Source organism: Trichomonas vaginalis, chromosome IV (assembly GCF_026262505.1).
Source record: "Trichomonas vaginalis G3 chromosome IV, whole genome shotgun sequence".
In the NCBI taxonomy this organism is placed as follows: Eukaryota; Parabasalia; order Trichomonadida; family Trichomonadidae; genus Trichomonas; species Trichomonas vaginalis.
In genome coordinates this window covers 3,290,039-3,310,463 of record NC_067206.1, presented here as the reverse complement: position 1 = coordinate 3,310,463, position 20,425 = coordinate 3,290,039, and the positions used below count along the sequence as shown (strand labels likewise).

The 20,425-nt window shown below is 30.0% G+C and overlaps 4 protein-coding genes and 4 pseudogenes across 8 annotated transcripts, besides 3 other annotated features; 4 read left to right on the top strand and 4 right to left on the bottom strand.

Annotated features, from left to right (window-relative positions):
- Positions 1-17,245: part of a mobile genetic element that runs on past the window's edge.
- On the top strand, positions 25-850 carry TVAGG3_0020080 (annotated as a pseudogene). The gene has a single exon. A coding segment is annotated over exon 1 (826 nt).
- TVAGG3_0020070 (phage tail repeat-like family) lies at positions 3,769-5,463 on the top strand (the record flags this gene model as incomplete). The annotated part of the gene is made up of 1 exon (XM_051220111.1): positions 3,769-5,463. The coding sequence occupies one exon, from the start codon at positions 3,769-3,771 to the stop codon at positions 5,461-5,463; it is 1,695 nt and encodes a 564-aa protein (XP_051105097.1).
- Positions 5,538-6,200, top strand: TVAGG3_0020060 (annotated as a pseudogene). The gene has a single exon. A coding segment is annotated over exon 1 (663 nt).
- TVAGG3_0020050 (uncharacterized protein) lies at positions 7,089-9,413 on the bottom strand (the record flags this gene model as incomplete). Its single annotated transcript, XM_051220110.1, has 1 exon — positions 7,089-9,413. One exon carries the CDS (start codon positions 9,411-9,413, stop codon positions 7,089-7,091), a length of 2,325 nt encoding a protein of 774 aa, XP_051105096.1.
- On the bottom strand, positions 10,789-11,052 carry TVAGG3_0020040 (uncharacterized protein; the record flags this gene model as incomplete). The annotated part of the gene is made up of 1 exon (XM_001316804.1): positions 10,789-11,052. One exon carries the CDS (start codon positions 11,050-11,052, stop codon positions 10,789-10,791), a length of 264 nt encoding a protein of 87 aa, XP_001316839.1.
- On the bottom strand, positions 11,073-12,662 carry TVAGG3_0020030 (annotated as a pseudogene). The gene has a single exon. A coding segment is annotated over exon 1 (1,590 nt).
- TVAGG3_0020020 lies at positions 12,764-16,306 on the bottom strand (annotated as a pseudogene). The gene has a single exon. A coding segment is annotated over exon 1 (3,543 nt).
- Positions 17,246-18,669: 1,424 nt separating the features above from the next.
- Positions 18,670-18,706: a mobile genetic element.
- Positions 18,670-18,706: a terminal%2Cinverted (terminal inverted repeat of Banshee-A3 transposon ID:TVAGG3_0020000).
- Positions 18,707-20,176, top strand: TVAGG3_0019990 (uncharacterized protein; the record flags this gene model as incomplete). Its single annotated transcript, XM_001316805.2, has 1 exon — positions 18,789-19,898. The coding sequence occupies one exon, from the start codon at positions 18,789-18,791 to the stop codon at positions 19,896-19,898; it is 1,110 nt and encodes a 369-aa protein (XP_001316840.1).
- Between the last annotated feature and the right edge of the window lie 249 nt (positions 20,177-20,425).

The following is a 20,425-nucleotide window of genomic DNA, read 5'->3' as shown; positions in this document are numbered from 1 at the left end:
AATTATAAATTTATTTTTGATTAAATGGATTTAAATTCATCCACCCCTTATGAAGAATTAGCAGGAGTATATAATACATACGTAGATGATATGATTAATGAAGCATTGAGTGATAATAGAAATGCTCTATCTAAGGAAAAATTAATGAAAATTCCATATTCTGAATGTTACTTAAATTCAATCACTGCAGCAATTGGTAAACAAAATAAAGGTAAAACATTAACGATATTAAAACAAATTATCATTATTGCTAACACTTCCCTATTCACATGTGTTAATTTATATCAACCGTTCAGGTTCACCTTCAGATGATACATTTGAATCTTTAAAGCATTTAATCAAAATTCCAATTATTTATTTATCACAAGAAGAAGCAGAAGATTATTTAAAAAACTTTGTAATGTATAAAGAATTATATAATACAATCAAGAAGCAAGGATTAGAGGATAAAATTATTGATAAACAACGGGATGAATTATTTGAAACACTTTCTATTTCAAATTTTGATAGAGAATTTTTGCATTCACTCATTTTTCTAGATGATGCGGTGAAATCAAAACTAATAACTAATGAGAAATCATATTTTAATCAATTATTAACTCAATGTCGACACATTCAGTGTTCATTCTTCATGGCTGTTCAATACTTCAAAGCATTAAGCACAAACATTAAATCAAACCTGTCCACCCTTTTCATTTTCAGTGGTTTTAGTCGTCAACAGTTGAACGTTATGCTTTATCAAGTGAATTTACCAATGAGCATTAATGAACTTTACACACAATATCAACAATTAGGAGAACATGGAAAAATAATAGTTGATTTAAATAAAGGTTCCATTAAATTCGAATAACTTTTTATAATTAATTTTTATTTTTTATTTATAATTAAACATGACAGAAATTGCAAATCTTCTACAGGTTCCATTAAAACAAGGAACAAACAAAAAGGGTGCATATAATAGAACTATGAAAGTTCCAGACGGAATGAAAGAATTAGTCCACATTGTTGCCGGTCTTCAAAAGGATGTTAAACAAATGAGAAACGTTTTAACATTACCAGAAGCTCAAGCATATGCCAAACGTCACGGACCAAATTGGGAAGCACACGAAGCAGACATTACGGGTCCAAATGGAAAACCTGATGGAATAAATGAAGTTTTCGTTACTGATGGTCAAGGAAATATTAAAGTCATAAATGGGTATAAATTAACAATGACGGATTATCCTAAACGTAAAGCATATAATGAACATTATCCTATGCAATTTGATGAAAATGGAAAAGCTGTTAAACAATACATTGGAGAAGGTGAAAATGGTCCAATTAATTCATACCGTCATAATCCATATTCTTACTTCAATGAAGAATTAAATGCTATTGAAGAGGGACCGGATGGATTACCACGATATTCTAACCAGTTTGATGGTCAATATGCAAATTTGAGACTGAAATTCCAGCTAAGAAATTCTTTAAAGTTGCTTTATTCGATCCAGTTTTCGCAAATGTTAAAGATGAACTTAAACAAATTCCAACCAATTATAGTAGCAAGAATTGCATCAGGTGCTTTATCTCAAGCATTCAAAGATTTAATTAAGAAACCATTATATCAGCAACGAGGTTTAACTTATGATTTAGTTAAGGAATCAGATAAAAGAAAATTTGAGAAATCAATGATTATAAGAATGCAATTAATGAATATATTCGGTCTATTAATTTCGATGAAAATGCTAAAAATCAACTTCATGAACAAATACAGGAATAATAGATTCAAAAGTTCCAGCAAAATAAAAGTTTAAATATATTTTTTTTATTCGAATATAAATGAGAAGACGTTTCACTAGTCAAAAGAACACTAACGCAAAAGCAGAGATTACGGTTGGTTATAACGTAAATGATGATAAATCACGAATTATTCAAAATGTTAAAGTTAATGTTAGTCCTGAATTAACAAGGTCAGCAACTCAACCAAATTTATTAACTCGTGACTTACCGAAGAATGAGGAGGAGCAAAAAAGAGATGGAGACCCAATCATTTTATCTGAACCTGGTAAAGAACCTGTTGAAATTCCCACTTATCCAACATACCCCCCTCTTTCATCAAACATCGAGAACCCAGGAATCTACGATTCAGTCGCAATGCGCCATATAAAATAGACATTAATTCTGAATTAATGAAAATTTACCGTGATATCATAACTGATAATTATGATTCAATAATAAATTTAATTGACAATCCGGTTTAATTATTTTACCTTATGAATCATTAATTCACATTATCGCCATTCTTTGTGATGTTCAAGATTCAGACGTGAAGATTCAATTTTTCATAGATGATGAGGTTTCATGCTGCGGAACAGTTGCAAAAATAAATCCTATAAAGGATATTAGCACAATTAAGATATCAAAGAACGGAACAACAACTGAACTTCATTTAACATATAATGATATTTATAATAAAATAGTTGATGAATATAAAATATCACTTGAAAAATTCTTTGTTAAGGCTATTTAATATTCAAGCATTAACATTATCGAATAATAATCCTTTGAATCATAATCGATAATAATTGACCTTTCACCAGTTTCTATCGTTTGTTTTATTTCTTTTTGTTCCCCACTATCTGGATCGGTCATTGTAATTGTTTTTGTTATAGTATCAGCTTTATCTTTAACTTCAATCTTTTTTCCATCGGGATATTTAAACCAAAATTCCAAAAATTCGATATTGTCAATCTGTTCATATTTTAATCTATCAATTACATTTTTAATACCATCTGAAAATCTTATGAAATGGTCATTATATGGGTTTGATTGAACTAAATTTGAATGAAGTGAAATATAACCTGATGATGAATATGACATTGACTCATATTTTCTGAAAACACTAAAATTTATAACATGAATGAATTTCTTATTCGTTGAATTTATGAATTCTTGAGGTAATCTTATTCTAGTTTTATTTATCACTGGAAAATAACGCTTTACCATATTTTTAATCGTAATAAAAAAATGTCAATTATCAATATTATTTCGAATAATAACTGTGAATTAAATTTAACAGTTAGCGGAATTTATAATGTTACTCTCGTTTCTGTGAGTGGTAAATTTAATCCCATTCTTTTAGACCCTTCAGATTATATATCATTTATTAAAGATGACCTTGAGCCGCATGGCGACGGGGTCGTAGACCTAAAAACGTATGATATGTATATAAATAATGTGATAGCGAAATGGGATATTAACATGATTTTAAGTTATTTAAATGAATCATTTATCGTATGGTATGAAGAAAATTTTAAATCAAAACCTGATAAACTTTTTGAACTTGATGAAATAAATAACCTTATTAAATTTCCGCTGAAAATTAAATTTTGTACTCCTCACCTTCGTTCATTGTTGGGGATATTAAATTTTGAAAAAGATGTTGGGGATGTTTTGTATTCTGACACTGGTTCCAATTTCATTTTAATCAAATGTGATAAAGTTAATACCCCAATGAGATTTTCACATCAAACATTAGACCCTAACTCTTACCCATCAATACAAAACATTTTATCCATCAACTTAAACACATTTTCTTTATCATATCCGTTTCAATTATCCGGGAATTCATTTATTCTTCATTCAAAAGATTTATCAAATATTAAATTTAGAATAACTGACCTATTTGATTGTGATTTAGAATTTATGAATGAAATATTATGGCAATTTCAAATAGAAAAAATAGCTGATGAGATAACAGATTAAATATTTATTTTTAAATCGTAATAAATGATTAAACAACAACAGCAACCACAGACCATTACATACGCCATATATGCATATAATTCAAAGACGGCAGAACAAACGCAAATGTTGAAATATGGAGATTTGGAGATAGTATTGAAAAATGACCATTTCGAATTCGTTTGCAAAGGTGGTGCGGTGATATCAAATATAAAAGAAATTTTATTTATGAATTCAAAAATTAAAGGAATAACGGATGATATAACATCAATTCCACCAGAAGAACAAAGATATTACGCATTAAATGCATTTCCTAAAGTTTTGAAGATTGGAAGATTTAATTTAAATGAGGAATTCATAAAAGGTTTCCTAAATGACATAATGAAGAAAGCAGATAAGGAATATGTTAACGATGAGTTAGCAAAGAAAGCAGATAAGGAATATGTTAACGATGAGTTAGCAAAGAAAGCAGATAAGGAATATGTTAACGATGAGTTAGCAAAGAAAGCAGATAAGGAATATGTTAACGATGAGTTAGCAAAGAAAGCAGATAAGGAATATGTTAACGATGAGTTAGCAAAGAAAGCAGATAAGGAATATGTTAACGATGAGTTAGCAAAGAAAGCAGATAAGGAATATGTTAACGATGAGTTAGCAAAGAAAGCAGATAAGGAATATGTTAACGATGAGTTAGCAAAGAAAGCAGATAAGGAATATGTTAACGAAATATACCAAAGTTTAGTTGGAACAACAAAAAATATTGAAACTATTGTTGGCGACTTTTCTGTCGATGAAGAAAATAAATATTTTAGATGGGAGTTTGTACAGTCCTTAAGAAATGGTATACGGTATAAACTCATTCCGAAAAATAACAATGAAATGTATGTAGGCTATATAAAGAATAATGACACACAAGTTAAAGTTCCATTAGACAACAACTGCTACTTAAACTTATATGGAGACGAACAAAAGAAATATTTAAGAGTTTATGAAATGACGGATATGACATTGTCTAACGTAGCTCCAGCACCGTATTATTATGACTATGGTGTTGACGCACGTGTAGACCCAAAAAAGCAAACATTATATTTAGATTATTATAGATATAAAAGATATAATGCAATAGAAAAAACGAGAATAGTATACTATTATGAAGATGACAAAAATAAATATTATAGTCAAGACTTTACCCACCCTGAAAACATAAGATTATATTATAAAAAATATTCTGACACAAACCAGAAGAAACCTGAAATGGTTGCACTATATTTTAAGTTCAAAAGAGACAATCCTATAATATCTCATATGTTTGATTTAATGAACCCAGTAGGTTCTATTTATACATCTATGGATGCAAGAGGTCCTCAAGTAATGTTTGGTGTTGGTGCATGGGAACAAATAGTCGACAGGTTTTTGTATTGTGCAAACTCTTCAAAGGAAACAGGGGGAAGTAAAACGATTACAGGTGAAAATTTACCTGCACACAGTCACTACATAGATTTAAGCACATCTCAAGCAGGTTGGCATAAGCATAGATATTGGGATTGGTCAGGAATGACAAAAGGTAAAGGATATGATGTTAAAGACAACGTTAAGTTTGCCATAAATTGTTACTGGAGTGACACTCAGGGAGAAGGAAACCATACACATCGCGTTTCAGGATATACACAAACAACGGGACAAAGTAAAGATTACATGCCACCATTTATGACTGTATTCGCATGGTATAGAGTTCAATGAATTCAGTCCAAAAATAATTAATTTCATTAGTTTTAAAATTATTTTTATTTTTTATTTTGTATGTAAGAACAGTAATGTCAGTCGAAGCAAAAACATTCACGAACAAATCTAATGGCGAAACATTCACAAAAGGCACTTATAACGATATTGAAGTCTTACGTAGAGACAAGGATGGTTACATTAATGCAACAAAGATGGCAAGAGAAGCAGGAAAGTTAAACCATTTAAACAGATTTCTCAATAGTGCTAAAATGCAGGAAATTCTTGAGTTTTGGTTGAACGAATACGGTGGAGCCAAAAGTGGCTCGACCTCAAAACAAGCATTTTATGAGCTTACAAAGGGTGTCATGAATGAATTCAAAGGTATTTACATACATCCTGACCTCGTTCATTTTGTTGCTGAATGGTGCTCTGTAAAGTATGCATTTTATGTCAAAGATATTATGGACTCCATAGACAAGAAAGTTCATGAGAAGTTAGATGAAGAAGAACTCGAAGATACAGTAGAGAATGCTAAACCTTTGTTTGAAGAAGAAGTTGGAAAAATGCATGAAAAACAAATAGAACATGAACGTGAGATATATTATGGTTATAGAGATTCTCCATACGAACTAGACCAATGGGAACAAGAAGATTTAAAGAGAGAATTTAGAGAATATGAACTCGCTAAGATAGCATTTGAAGCTGCAGAAAAGAAGTTAAAAGTTTGGGGTCGTTTTGTAAAAAAATATTGTGAGTAAATGAACCATTTATTTTTGGTCAAAGCTTCCACGAAAGAAAAGATTCCTCATTCGCTAAGGATTCCAAAAATGAAAAAATAATTAATTATTGAAGAACTGGAGGTGCTACCATGCTACCATGTGCTACCAGGTAATTTAACTTCTCTGAAAAAGTGTGACAACACGACATTTTGACAACAACATAGGAGGAAGGTAGTTATTCAAAAATAATTAATTATTGAAGAACTGGAGGTGCTACCATGCTACCATGTGCTACCAGGTAATTTAACTTCTCTGAAAAAGTGTGACAACACGACATTTTGACAACAACATAGGAGGAAGGTAGTTATTCAAAAATAATTAATTATTGAAGAACTGGAGGTGCTACCATGCTACCATGTGCTACCAGGTAATTTAACTTCTCTGAAAAAGTGTGACAACACGACATTTTGACAACAACATAGGAGGAAGGTAGTTATTCAAAAATAATTAATTATTGAAGAACTGGAGGTGCTACCATGCTACCATGTGCTACCAGGTAATTTAACTTCTCTGAAAAAGTGTGACAACACGACATTTTGACAACAACATAGGAGGAAGGTAGTTATTCAAAAATAATTAATTATTGAAGAACTGGAGGTGCTACCATGCTACCATGTGCTACCAGGTAATTTAACTTCTCTGAAAAAGTGTGACAACACGACATTTTGACAACAACATAGGAGGAAGGTAGTTATTCAAAAATAATTAATTATTGAAGAACTGGAGGTGCTACCATGCTACCATGTGCTACCAGGTAATTTAACTTCTCTGAAAAAGTGTGACAACACGACATTTTGACAACAACATAGGAGGAAGGTAGTTATTCAAAAATAAATTCAAATCATACTTTATAAAGCTAGACCTTCAGGTCTCGCCGCTTAGCGGCTCATTTACAGGTATTTCATCGTCAGTAAATGAATCCTCATTATCGTTTGGTTCAACCTGTTTATATAATCCTTTCATTTCTTCTTTCAAAACATAATACCATGTTTGTTTACCGTCTATTCTTCTATGTCTCCTATCACATTTATCCTTAATACTCATTTGGAAATTCTTGTCTTTCATGTCTGATGGTTTGCAGAATAGAGCATTTTCACACGTCATACCTGCACACAATTCATCATAATGTGTATTTATCCATACATCTAAAGGATTTGATGATAATTCAATTAAATCTTGTTTGGCTTCAGTCATCGGTATGATTCGTACATTAAATGATGAAAGGTCGTAATTGATAAAATACGTCAGTAAATTATCATAAAATTCCTTTGTGCATGAATTCATCAAATTCTTGAAGTAATCAAATTGACCCTTAAATTTACCATTAACTCTTAAAACTACATATCTTCTGTCTCCAACTTCAATTTTGACAGGGTAAACGTTATTAGTTACGAAAATGAAGTTTGCAACGTTCTGAGCAGTTCTTCTGGGTTGATTCTTTTCATTAATTCTAATCTCATTATCCGTTATAATTGATTTCAAAGCGTTGAAGTTTGCGAGTCTGTCTTCACCTACATTCTTGAGTTCATTAAGTACAAGAAACATTTTATTTTCAACAACTGAGTTGAAATTACCCGTTAGCTCACTTATTTCAGTAATGTTTTTACATGAATAACCAGCGAGAAGTTCAGAAATAATGTCTGTAAATCTGTTTTTACCTGTTCCCTGAAGTCCTTTCAAAATAATTGCTGTTTCATTCTTGATTCCAGGATGTTGAATCATTGATGCAATCCAGCCGAGAAGGTATTTATACACTTCATCGTTATTATCACAAATGGCTTCTTTAATGAAATTCATAAACATCTCAATTTTTGAGTAATCAGGCTTTTCGAGAACGTTGTATTTATAACCTTGAAACGTTGAGAAAACATCTGGGGAATCAGATTTAAAGCAAACACCCTTAACGGTTAATGAGGATAATTGATTTAGTAGTACGTCCCATGCTGTTATGGTTTTACCTTCTTCTTTAAATAATTTAATCATTTTGAGTGACTCTTTCATGTTTGATTGAAGAACGAATGATATTTGATTCATTTTGTCGTGTATGTTGTAATCTTTCTGAATGAAGTATTTGTTTCCACAATCTACAAAACGGATTACACGTGATAAATCCTCAATTACTTCAGAACTGTTTTTATACTGATGATTTTCAGCCTTGCGTCTAATATCTGTTATCAAGAATGAATCATCAAGTTTGATATCAAATGTTATTTTTGGCTTACGTAATAAAGGTAAAACATATTCATCATAATATTCCTTTTGATATAGTTTTAGAATCTTCACTAAAACAAATGGAGAAGTCATTAAATGTGCATATCTACCACGTGCTTTTTCAAAATTACTTTTTGCATTTTCTGTTAAACTGCAGAAGTTATAAACGTTATCGTATGCTTCATTAATTAAATGATCCGGTAACGAATTAATTGCTTGAAACAGTGTGAATAATGTTATTTCTTTTTCTAAATTCATGTTTCCACCGTCATTATGTACTTCAAAATCACAGATGCCATCAACTATGCTCTGGGCAAGTTTATCGTCAATGTTTACATCTTTGTTTTCATTCATTATACTCTTTATTTCTTCATTCTTCTGTTCAACTCTTACCTTAATATTCAAATCATTTAATATATCGTTTACTGTTCTAGTTAATGTTGAATCATAACTTCCACGAATGAATGAGTATGTTTTGATTGGTTCTGTTGCATTCTTGCGAACTCTTGAATCAGCCATAACCACTAATGAACGCTTTGAATCATCCATAGAAGTCATTATGTCAATATCATAATCATTGCAGGAATAACATTTAATCATTCTGTTCGAGGTTGAATAGAAGAAATTAGTGTTGCAATAAATGTGAAGACCTCCTGATGCGGTTTTAACGATAACATCTTTATCCGAAAGTTTTGATAAAATGTCTTTTCTAACTGTTTCTTTAAGTTCATCATTGTACGATTTATTGATATCAACATCTATAATCGTTAAATTTGAAATTTTATTTACTAATAAAGCCATACCAGTTTTCCTTCCTCTTCCTCCATCGTGTTTGAGGTAGTTATGTAAATCAATCTTGTTTTCACCAATTCTTTCGTTGAGGGTTTTAGTTTCTGCCACAACTAATTCCTCAGCTAATGAATCAATGATATTTTCATCAGAAACGATATAGTTGTTGCTGTTGTTTGTTGCTGTCATTTATATAGGAATAAAAAAATAAAAACAATTTTAAACTAACTTTATTTTTCTGTCTTAAGGAAATTCATGAAAATTCATGGTTCAAAACTGAATATTATATAACCTCTTGAAAACGTTTAAACGAACTTGAACTTTCTTTCCTTCAGTATCCGTCAAAGTAACATATGCAATTCCTGATTTTAGGAAACAAACATGCATTTTTCTATAGTTAACTCCTGTATAGTAATAGAATGCGTCTCATTCTCAACATAGTAGTAGAACTCTAAGTCATGCTTTCCATAAGAGTTTATTTCAATTGCTTCGTCAGATATTTCATCAACGAACTCATAAACTATATCACCATACTTGCTTTTATTTCTATTGTTTTCAGATCTAGAACACCAACGAAGGTTTGAGATTCTGTTGTCGTCTCTTTGATGGTTTATATGGTCCACACACGGTAAATTGTTCGGATTGGAAATAAAATGAGTAGCTATGAGAACATGTTTTTGGTACTTTTTGAGGTTTAATGTTACACAAATATAACCTATTCCTCTGTTATATTCATGTATAATTCTCTTGGTTTCTTTCTTCCTTATTTCAAAAGGCTCAGAACAGTGAATTTCATACTCTTCATCTTGTAAACATTCTTTCCATACATCTTGACCAACAAGTTCAGCGTACATCTGTCTTTACATACAAAATAAAATATATTTTTTTAAAAAACTAAAATATATGTTTATTTCGGGAAAATTCATGACAAAAACATTTACGAAGAAGAAGTCATGACAAAAACATTTACGAAGAAGAAGTTTATTTCCTATGTTGTTGTCAAAATGTCGTGTTGTCAGTAATTTTCAGAGAAGTTAAATGACCTGGTAGCACATGGTAGCATGGTAGCACCTTCGGTTATTCAAAAATAATTAATAACTGCCTTCCTCCTATGTTGTTGTCAAAATGTCGTGTTGTCACACTTTTTCAGAGAAGTTAAATGACCTGGTAGCACATGGTAGCATGGTAGCACCTTCGGTTATTCAATAATTAATTAATAACTGCCTTCCTCCTATGTTGTTGTCAAAATGTCGTGTTGTCAGTAATTTTCAGAGAAGTTAAATTACCTGGTAGCACATGGTAGCATGGTAGCACCTTCGGTTATTCAATAATTAATTATTTTTGAATAACCTAAAAACATTAACGATAAAATAAGTGATAACAAATTTTTATTTTTATCATAAATGAATACCCCACAAGCTCAAAATTTACCACGAATCATAACAAGGGAGGAAATGATAAAAATGATGCGAGAACTTGCTAAAAATAACAAACCACTAAAATTGAGAAAATGTGGTTATGCAGTAATGATGGAAAGAGAGATGTTGTCGAAGAGGAATAAAAATTAAATTTGGATAGAGTTTAAAAATTCATCTTTATTAAATTCATCTCTTCCAATCAATTTATTTATTCTATTAAATTCTTTTATTTTTGCTTCACTCAGTTTAAGGATTGAACGGTAAGTTTCTAATTTTTCGATTATTTCTTTATCGTTTTCAACCTCACCGCATTGCGACTTCTTTTTGTAATAACATATTTTTGATTTAATTCTGTTTAGTTTCTTTTTATATTCATCGTCTGGACTCTTGACTGCTTTGTTGTCACTCATTTTCTTACGAATTAAAAAAATTAAATATTATTTAAATATAATGGAGTAATAAAATAAATCGGAATTTCTATTAATTTATTGTTAACCTCAACTAATGCATTGCCGTTAATATATCTAACAAATTCAGCTATTGTGTCAAATCTTCGTCTTCTTTTTGTCATTGATTCATCAGTTTTTCCATAATCGAGATGAATTAAAACTTTATCCCCTTGTTTAAAATTCATGAGCCCCGAATTAATTTGTTCACGTTTAACATCATTTAACCTTTCCATTTGCTTTCTAATATATTCCCATTCTTTTGAAATATCATTTTTCATTTCCACACGGTTTCATGTTTATTGTTCTATGCCATGTATTTTGTAATAATATACTAACTGCTGTATGATGGAGTCATGATTTCCATCCCAGTATATCTGACCGTTAACGACCCTAACGCATCTCTAAGAGTTCTCATTACCGCATCAACTATTTTATTATGAAACGTATATGGAGAGGATGAAAAGTAAAAATTAATTTGTGGAAAATAATGAGCCATAGCTGCCTGAAATCCTTTATCACAATCACCCCTTATATTATCTACTCTTTCATGATCTAGTAAGTATTGAATAGCTCTTCGTGTTTCCTGTTCTGTTTTCCCTTTCACCGGAATGCAATATAAATATCTGGTGTTAATGTTAATGGCAAATAAATAAGTAACGTTTCCTTTTGAATATTCTAAATGATCGATTTCATATGAATATGGATATGGTGCAAATGAAGGGCGACTAAATTTTTCCTTTAACGGTTGAATTTTTGGGTCAATTGGTTTATTTAATATCTTGAACCTTTTTTAAAATCTTTTTGTTCTTCTTTAATGTTTGAAATGGATATAATAAAGTGAATGATGAAGGATTAACTGAAGGAGGTGGTTTTGGTGTTGCAGGTACTGTCGTTAGAGGTTTTGGTGTTGCAGGTACTATCGTTAGAGGTTTTGGTGTTGCAGGTACTGTCGTTAGAGGTTTTGGTGTTGCAAGTGATTTAATTTTATCTGCTTTGATTTTGGATGATGAAGTTTTGGATTTCATTCCTCCTTTCATTAATTCTGGATGTATTCTATTCATTTGTTTTAAATATGCTGTATATAAAGGTTTGATATACTTTCCCGCTTCGAGTTTATGTTGAAGGATGAATTCCAAAAGTTGATCTTCATTTAAAAGTCGGGCTGAATATGGTTTAACTAATGAATCATAAATTAAAGCATGTGCATCATTTATGGTCTGAAGGACCTGGGCGTTTTGCGGCTCAGGATTATATAATTTATATAATTTATATAATTCATCAATATCTTCTTCTGTTAATACTTTATTTTTGAAATCTTTCAATTGTTTAAGTTGTGATTTACTTTTTCCCTTTGAATATTCATTATTTTTAATTTTGTCTTTAATTTTAGAAATTATTTTATCATGATATTTCAAAATTTCATTTTTATAATACGAATAATAATAATCCATATCATCACCCGTTATATTGTTATCATGTTTTTGGAGATATGATTTAAAATCATAATAATCAAAATTTTCTTGATTAAGTACTAAATCATCAATTAAAATTTTTAAATCTGTGTTATCCATTTATATAAAAATAAAATAAATGTATTAAGGGTGCCCACCTCTTTGAATCATAGTACAAAACCATTATTAACGGTTCCTTTTGTCTCTTCTGTGGCATTTCATTAAATAAATGGCATACAACATCCATTTTCACAACATACAGCCTTAGTGTGTGCTCCTGTTAATGCAGTCTTACAATTGTTAAGCGAGTCATTGACCGTTTTTAAGTTGTAAATTAATATTCTGACCATCAAATATCACTTTATCATTTATTATATCCAAATAATTTTTAGGTGTTAATTGTTTATTTTGTCGTAAACTAACTCCTTTCATTTTTTGTGCAATCTTTTTAAAATCACTTCCATCAATTGAACCGTTGAATGAAGTATAACACTTAGGACATAAAGCAACCATGTTATCACCTTGTTTCTCCAATTGCTAAACCCAATAACTTCTTCTCATGTGCTTTTTCTTCAGCTTTATTCTTTAATTTAGGTTTAAATTTCTCATTAAAACAGAAGAAATCAAAAGGTGCGAATTTGTAAATGTTTTTATCATAAAATTTTTTATCGGTTACAATTGCTTGAAATGCTTGAGTGTTAGGAAGATTTGGGTCGCCAGCGATTGCCCAATAAGATGAATCAGTATCACCTTCAATGAAATGAAAACGATTAACATCCATACATTTATACATAAAATCATAAATGAAAACCAAATACCAGTATTTTGCGTTATCTAAAGTGAAGAATGCCTCTTGTAAACATGTATCACATCTATAAAATCTATCTTTAAGCATCACTTGATACGTATCCTCTCCTATTTCTCTTATGTTTTTAAACTTATTTGACATACATGCAACGTGTGCCTTCTGTGCATTCATTATTTTAGTCTTTGCGTAATTTTGTGTATTCATTGCATCGTAACCATATGATCCATTAAGTGAAATCTTGCAAAATAAACTTTTTCCTTTATTTCCTTCTAATTCAGCCTTTTGTCTTTCATTCATAAATTCGTTCGCAAATTCATTAAAGCAAGTGTTTTTCGTAAATGTTAAAATTGATTGAATGTCATCAATGATAAAATGAAATCTATCTATTAGATACCAAAGATAATAAGAAGAAAATGGTTGATATTGGTTGTGTGTTGATGCTAACTGAGTTAATTTCCTCTGTTTCTGGTCAACTGGTAGATTGTTTGATTTCATGTAATTATACATAAAACTGCCAATTGTTTTTTCAGCTGTGATAATATCTAAGTTTCTTATTATCGGTAAAAAGTTTATGTAATCATTAATGTATTTTTCATCAATGTGACCCTTTACTTCAGCCACGAATAAAGTATTTTTTTCTTAAATTATTCCCAGTGCTTTTGCTTTCTTTGTTGCTGTATCACAAATGATAACACCATTCAATCTTCCCGGCATATACATTTTATGGTCAGTATATTGAATGAAATCATGAGGATTAGATGAAAATGATGAAGGATATAATGAATTAAAGTCAACACACAACGAAATGAGTCATAATGTTGGTGGTGTCCTCATTTGATACAGTTTTAGTTTCTGGATTATATGAAAGTTTATTAATGTGCGTGATTCCTTTAAGATTTACTCTATGTTGAACATTTGATAGACCACCAGTAATTCCATTACGGAGGATGTGATAAGCTTCAACTGAATCTAAAGTCATTGGTAAATTATTTTTTAATGTATAATTTCTTAAATTGATTCTTAAACGTTGAACATCTTCATCTTTATTTGATTTTACGACATTGCAATAACAACACATTAACTGACAATTAACTTTAGTATGTGGTTTTTCATTATCGATTCTATCCAATGTTGGTTTATTTGCATATGTAAACGCTTTACCACACATTTTGCATTTAGATGAAAGGATTAAATCGTGATAGTATTGATAGTCATCCATTGAAACATTGTTTTTAGTATCCCTTTCTGCTTTTTCATCTTGTTTCTTATATGAATCAATTTTATATTTCCAATACTTTTTTGTTAATTCAAAACTTGATTCCACATTTTCTTCTTCTGGATATGTTTCGTTAGGATTGAAGTTCTTATATGCTAACGCGTAACGAATCATTGATGCATTCGATGATAAAGAAAGATTATGAAGCATGTCAATTTTATAAACAAATGTTTCTTCAATAATTTTATCAATTGGGTCAATCATAATTTCAACGTCTTTATTGCAATAATGAATAAAATATTCTAATCTATTCTCAAAATTTTTAGCATCATTGAGATATATTTGATAATCTGAATCGGATATTGTTTCTTGAGTTAATGCTGAATAAAATGAATCTTGAGTGAATGGTTCCACTTTATATAATTCATCTTCGTAATTCTCCCATGTGATGAATTGATAAGGGAAAAAGGATTTAACACGTGATTTATTGTTTCCGAAATCTTGAGTGAATTGGTCTAATGTTCCACCCGCTATATAATTTCTGATGTCAATAAATCTTAATTCATATGGACAGTTTGTTTTCTTTACAATGATTTGCTTAAATTGAGAAGAAGAACCCAGCATTGATTTTATTTTCCATTTTGCAGTGTTTAAATCACGAAGAATTAAATTTAAATCAAACTTTCCCGAATTAAAACCTATGATATTCACTTTATTGAATTCCTCATCTAGAAGTTCTTTAAATGCTTCCTTCTGTTTTTCATTTAATGTATGGGACAAAGTCCCCGCCGTTTGGTCCGTTTGCGGCTTCATTAATTCTTCATATTGTTCAATATTTGATTTAGCAACTAATGAACAGGTTGAAAATAAAAATTCAATCCAATCAGAAATAAAAGAATCACTTGAAGTTAAGCAAAAATTCCTCGTAAATGTTTTATCACGGTCTACGACCTCGCCGCTTCGGTCTGAAAGACCTTCAGGACTCAAAGAGTCCGTTTGCGGCTTTATTTTGACAGTTGATGATACCATAAATGGTTTTAAGTAAGCGTTCAAAGTTGCACATTCAGAAAGTTGAAGTTCTTCTTTAGTCTCTAATGTTTCGAAGTCAAAAGTAATATAATATCTTGTTGGTTTATAATATTCCTGCAAATTATGTGCTAATAGCCATTGATATATCTTCTGTTTCGTGATATGTGGTGCATATGGTTGTTGTGTGTTTTGCAATTGAACGTCTTGAATTAATCTTCCATTATTTTCTTTACATTTCTCACAATGCTTTAAAAATCTTCTTTGGTTTTTCCTTTCTGGGTCATCACGGATAGAATATACTTCTTCTTTGCAAAAGGGGCAAACTTTATATCCTGTGAGTGCTTCAACGTCTGTAATTCTGTCAGCGTGAAGTTTTCCACATGGACTCTGTGTTAATAAAATATTTACTGTTTCAAATTCTGGATCTATCATTATTGAATCCACTAATGGAAAGTCTACCTTATTTATGTCTACGTCTTCTGGTTGAGGGTCACAATAATAAAAATCAATATTAACGTTTAACATTCTTGCTAACCTCTCACTTTCTGATGAAATGTCAAACCCTTCATATGCATCTATTGCTTCATTTAAATAGCTTCTACGAGTTTTAGGATTAACACCATCAGGAATGTTATAGAAGTGTTTAAATAACCTTCTACCTTCTGCTCTTATTTGATTATCATTCATTTTAGCTGTTCCGTTTTTGTTCATTTATGTAAGAATAAAAAATTAAAAAATAAATAAAAATAAAGTTTATTTTTTTAAAGTCCAGGGCTAAAGCCCATAAAATGAATTAAGAACACATAAATTTTTATCATCTGCGACGTGACGAATACATTTTAATTTACTCAAGAATGCGTACCCTGATACATTAAATCTAATTCCTGTCTTATTTAATTTCACAACTTTGAAAAGGAATGTATGAATAGCTATAAAATGATGAGAAGATGTTTTATGGGTTGCTTCCATTTTTTCTGAAATAAATGAATAAATATAATGCTTATACGTTTTCATATCTTTTATATTCTTAATAACGAATGGTATAGACCTTTCCACTTCGTCTTCCTTCGGTGCTGTTCTTTCATATGAAACATTATTGGTATCTTCAATAATGAAACCACAATCACATAAAATTTTATATGTACCAATTGTTTCTTTTGATATTTTATCTAACAAATCAAAAACTTTATCAACACCTGTACATTTATTTAAATAATAATTTGTGTAAATATCATGGTCTTCTTTCTTAATCGTATTTGTTGCATATGTTACATTTTTCAGTGCTTTTTTGAATTTTTCAGAATCAAGAGGAGGTGAAAGTAATATACAGGGGTATTCTTCATCGTCAATAAACTGAAGCTTATGTTTATGAATAAATTTTGTGCCTTCTTCTGAAAGTGTTTCGTCAATATCACCATCTAATAAATTTTTAGTAGATTCCAAAAAGTAATTTTTATATCTTTCTTCATGAGATTTCTGAACTTCTGATTCTGAAGCTGGGATATTCATTAAACCCTCTACTTCATTCTCATTATATTTTTCAACTTCTCTTAATTCCTTAATTTTTTCATCTATTTCATCTCTTATTTTTTCCAGTTTTTCAATTTCATCATATTCATCATCTTTAATCCGTTCTTCATAATATTCAGGGAAAACATCAGGTTCTTTAGGTTTTTCTTCTTCAGATGTGGGATATAAGAAATTTATAACATCATCTTTATTCATTTTTCCATCATAATCTAAATCATTTAATAACTCCGCGAATTTTTGACAATTTCTTAAATAATATTTACTAACCTCATAACTCGCCTCCTCTAATATATCCTCTATTTCCTCGTTTGTGAATTCCAATTTTTTAACGTCGTTAGTCTTGACACTCATTTTCATACGAATTAAAAAAATTAAATATTATTCAAAAATGTAAGACATGAATTTTTAAAGTTTATTTTTTTTTATTTTTTATTTCATTATGGTAGTGAATCTTTCATTCATGAAAATAATTATTTCTAATTTCTTTTACTCTCATACATACTAGATTTAAAGAATTCGGAACTTTTACCATAATCTCCTAAATGTTTTCTTATCCCCAACGTGTGCCAGTTATTATATGAAACTGTATAAACTTTATCTTTATCTTTACACCTTTCATCACTTCCAATATATTTATATCTCAGTTTTGATTTAGCATTTTCATAATCATTAACGTTTAATAATTCACAGTCTTCCTTTTTAAATTGATGTTTAAGATATTCAGGATTTAATACTCTACGTTTATATGCTCCTAACTTAGTTCTAAAGGTTTTTCTACAAAATTTAGGAATTCCATCCTCTTTAATGTCATCAATGATTTCCATTTCATTATTTTCCATTTCTTCTTCTCGTTTATGAGGTCTTTGATTATGACTCCATTGATTCCATGAAATTAAATATTCTTTATCATTATATTTATACCTCATTAGCTTATTTTGGCTTTCATATTCATTTAATAATTCACAATCTTCATTTTTAAATTGAAGTTTAACCCATTCAGGATTTAAACAATGTTTAATTAATCGCGGAATATCTGACATCATCTATATATAGTTTCTTTTATAAAAGATAAAAAATAAATTATTTTAAAATTAATGTTAATTCTTTAATGATTTATAAATAAATATATTTTAATGCATCGTCTATATATAGATGTAACAAAAAAAGTCACTAAACCCGCACTCATATACTACTAACATTTTTTGCTAATTGTCGTCAAAAATTAGGCGTAAAGCAAAAATTGATATTTCATATGGTTTTATGATAGATAAGCATTATATTCCCACTCATTATATTCGTAAATTTTGAGGTTTATCCTTCGCTTTTAAGATCATTGAATTTGATTTTTATATAAAATAGTTATATATTAGAAAATAATATGAGTTTATGTGATATTATTTTTCAGAAGATTTCATTCTATATGCCTATGAAAAGTACTCTCAAAACTAACTTTTTCCTAATTATAATTAAATCTAGAATATTGTATTATGCTTAGTATTATTTCATTTTTCTCATTCAATTTAGAATTTACAAATGTCAAAAAATTGAGAGCTGTCACTTTTGATGAATTTCTGTTTATTACAGATACATCATTTACAAGTTGTCTTCATAAGGTGAATGTTTCGTGTTCAGAAAAAATAAATCAATAAGAATTTGTAATCAGATGTTGGATTATGCGAATTCCTTGGCAAGCAACCCAAAGAATTCTACAATTGAGTCAATAGATTACACAGACTCAAGCCAATGTTCAACATCTGTTGGAAAAAGTGCTAACCATTCACCTCCAACTTCAAAAAATAAGCAAATTATATTTCGATCGCCTTCAAAGGTTGTTAAGCACAAAGATAAGAATTCCAAACTAGATAGATCAATTGTTAAGCTTTCTATTGAAGAGCGCTTTCCCTCAGAAGAATCAGAATCGGAAAGTACGTCAGAAACGGCTGATGAGCTCATATATAATTCGATGATGAACGCTTTAAGAAATAGGCCAACACGAACAAAGGAAAAAGCAAGTCTCCGTGCAAATACGGTTTTAGCGATTCCAAAGGTTCAAAACATAGTTGAGGCGAAAGAGCCGACCGATAGTCAGCATAAGCCACGCCTTACAAGAAATCTTCGTAAGCGGTCTCTAGGAAATTTTACAGTCAAATCAATCGATCTTTCTGACACTTCAGTAACGCCTGAGCCGCCGAAACTCCCCATTAGAACTTTAACTTTCAACGATTATATATTTACTTCTGAGCATAATAGGCTAGGAATTCGTAATCATGCTTATTATAAAATTAAACAAGGAGAATACACACTGTTCTGCGCTAAACAAAAAGATAGAAGTATACAAGTGAATTCTCCAATCTTTATTAGCTCAGGTACAAAAACGAAGCAAACCACTAACAAACACGTTGGAATTTTCATGGCGTTCAACAAAATCACAGAATTTGCTCTTGCTGATATTCAGGATAACGTACAGTACTCATCGGAGCAAATTAAGGCAAATATCCAAAAAGATCAACTTTCCTTGTCTCTGAACATCCACACACCAAGGGATAAGTTGGAAGTTCAAGGGAATTACTCATCTACCCCTGCAGACTCAAATCGAACAATTTCTTTCGTTGATAAAGTTTCGAACGTAGAATACATCAGATTAACAGCAAATACTGAGTCTACATGGACTATTCACGCCATAAGTGATATCGATCCAAAACAACTGCTTTCTCTGGCGATTGTTATTGATCATTTTTCGCGGATTGCAAAGAAGAACTCTTCTTTTATATAGACTGATATAATATTTCTTTATTTTTTTATATTGTATGAATAAAATATTGTTTGAATTTTTTGAAATTAAATATTTCTTTCATAACATCGGATTTGAAATAAAATCTCAGTACAAAACCTATTCATTATGACCATGGCTTACTAGTTTCTGAACATAACATAATCAAACTATGTTTGATGAAAACAATGTTTCATAATTTATAAATCAATCCAATTACCATGACTAGAATACATCGTTTTAATCACCAAATGAACTATTATATCATTCCAATTCTAAATAAACCATAATATATTAGAAAAATATTTCATCTTATAGAAATTTATTCATCAAATGCAGCTGTATATCATACAAATCCATTTAAACCTGCTCTAAAATCTATTTATCCCAAAGATCATTAACCAAAGTTCAAATCAACAAATATCTGATTCAAAATTAAAGTTATAATGATGATTTGATAAAAATATTTTAATAATCATATAATGTAGTTATATATAAGAAAAATTATGATAAATATACATAAAAAATAC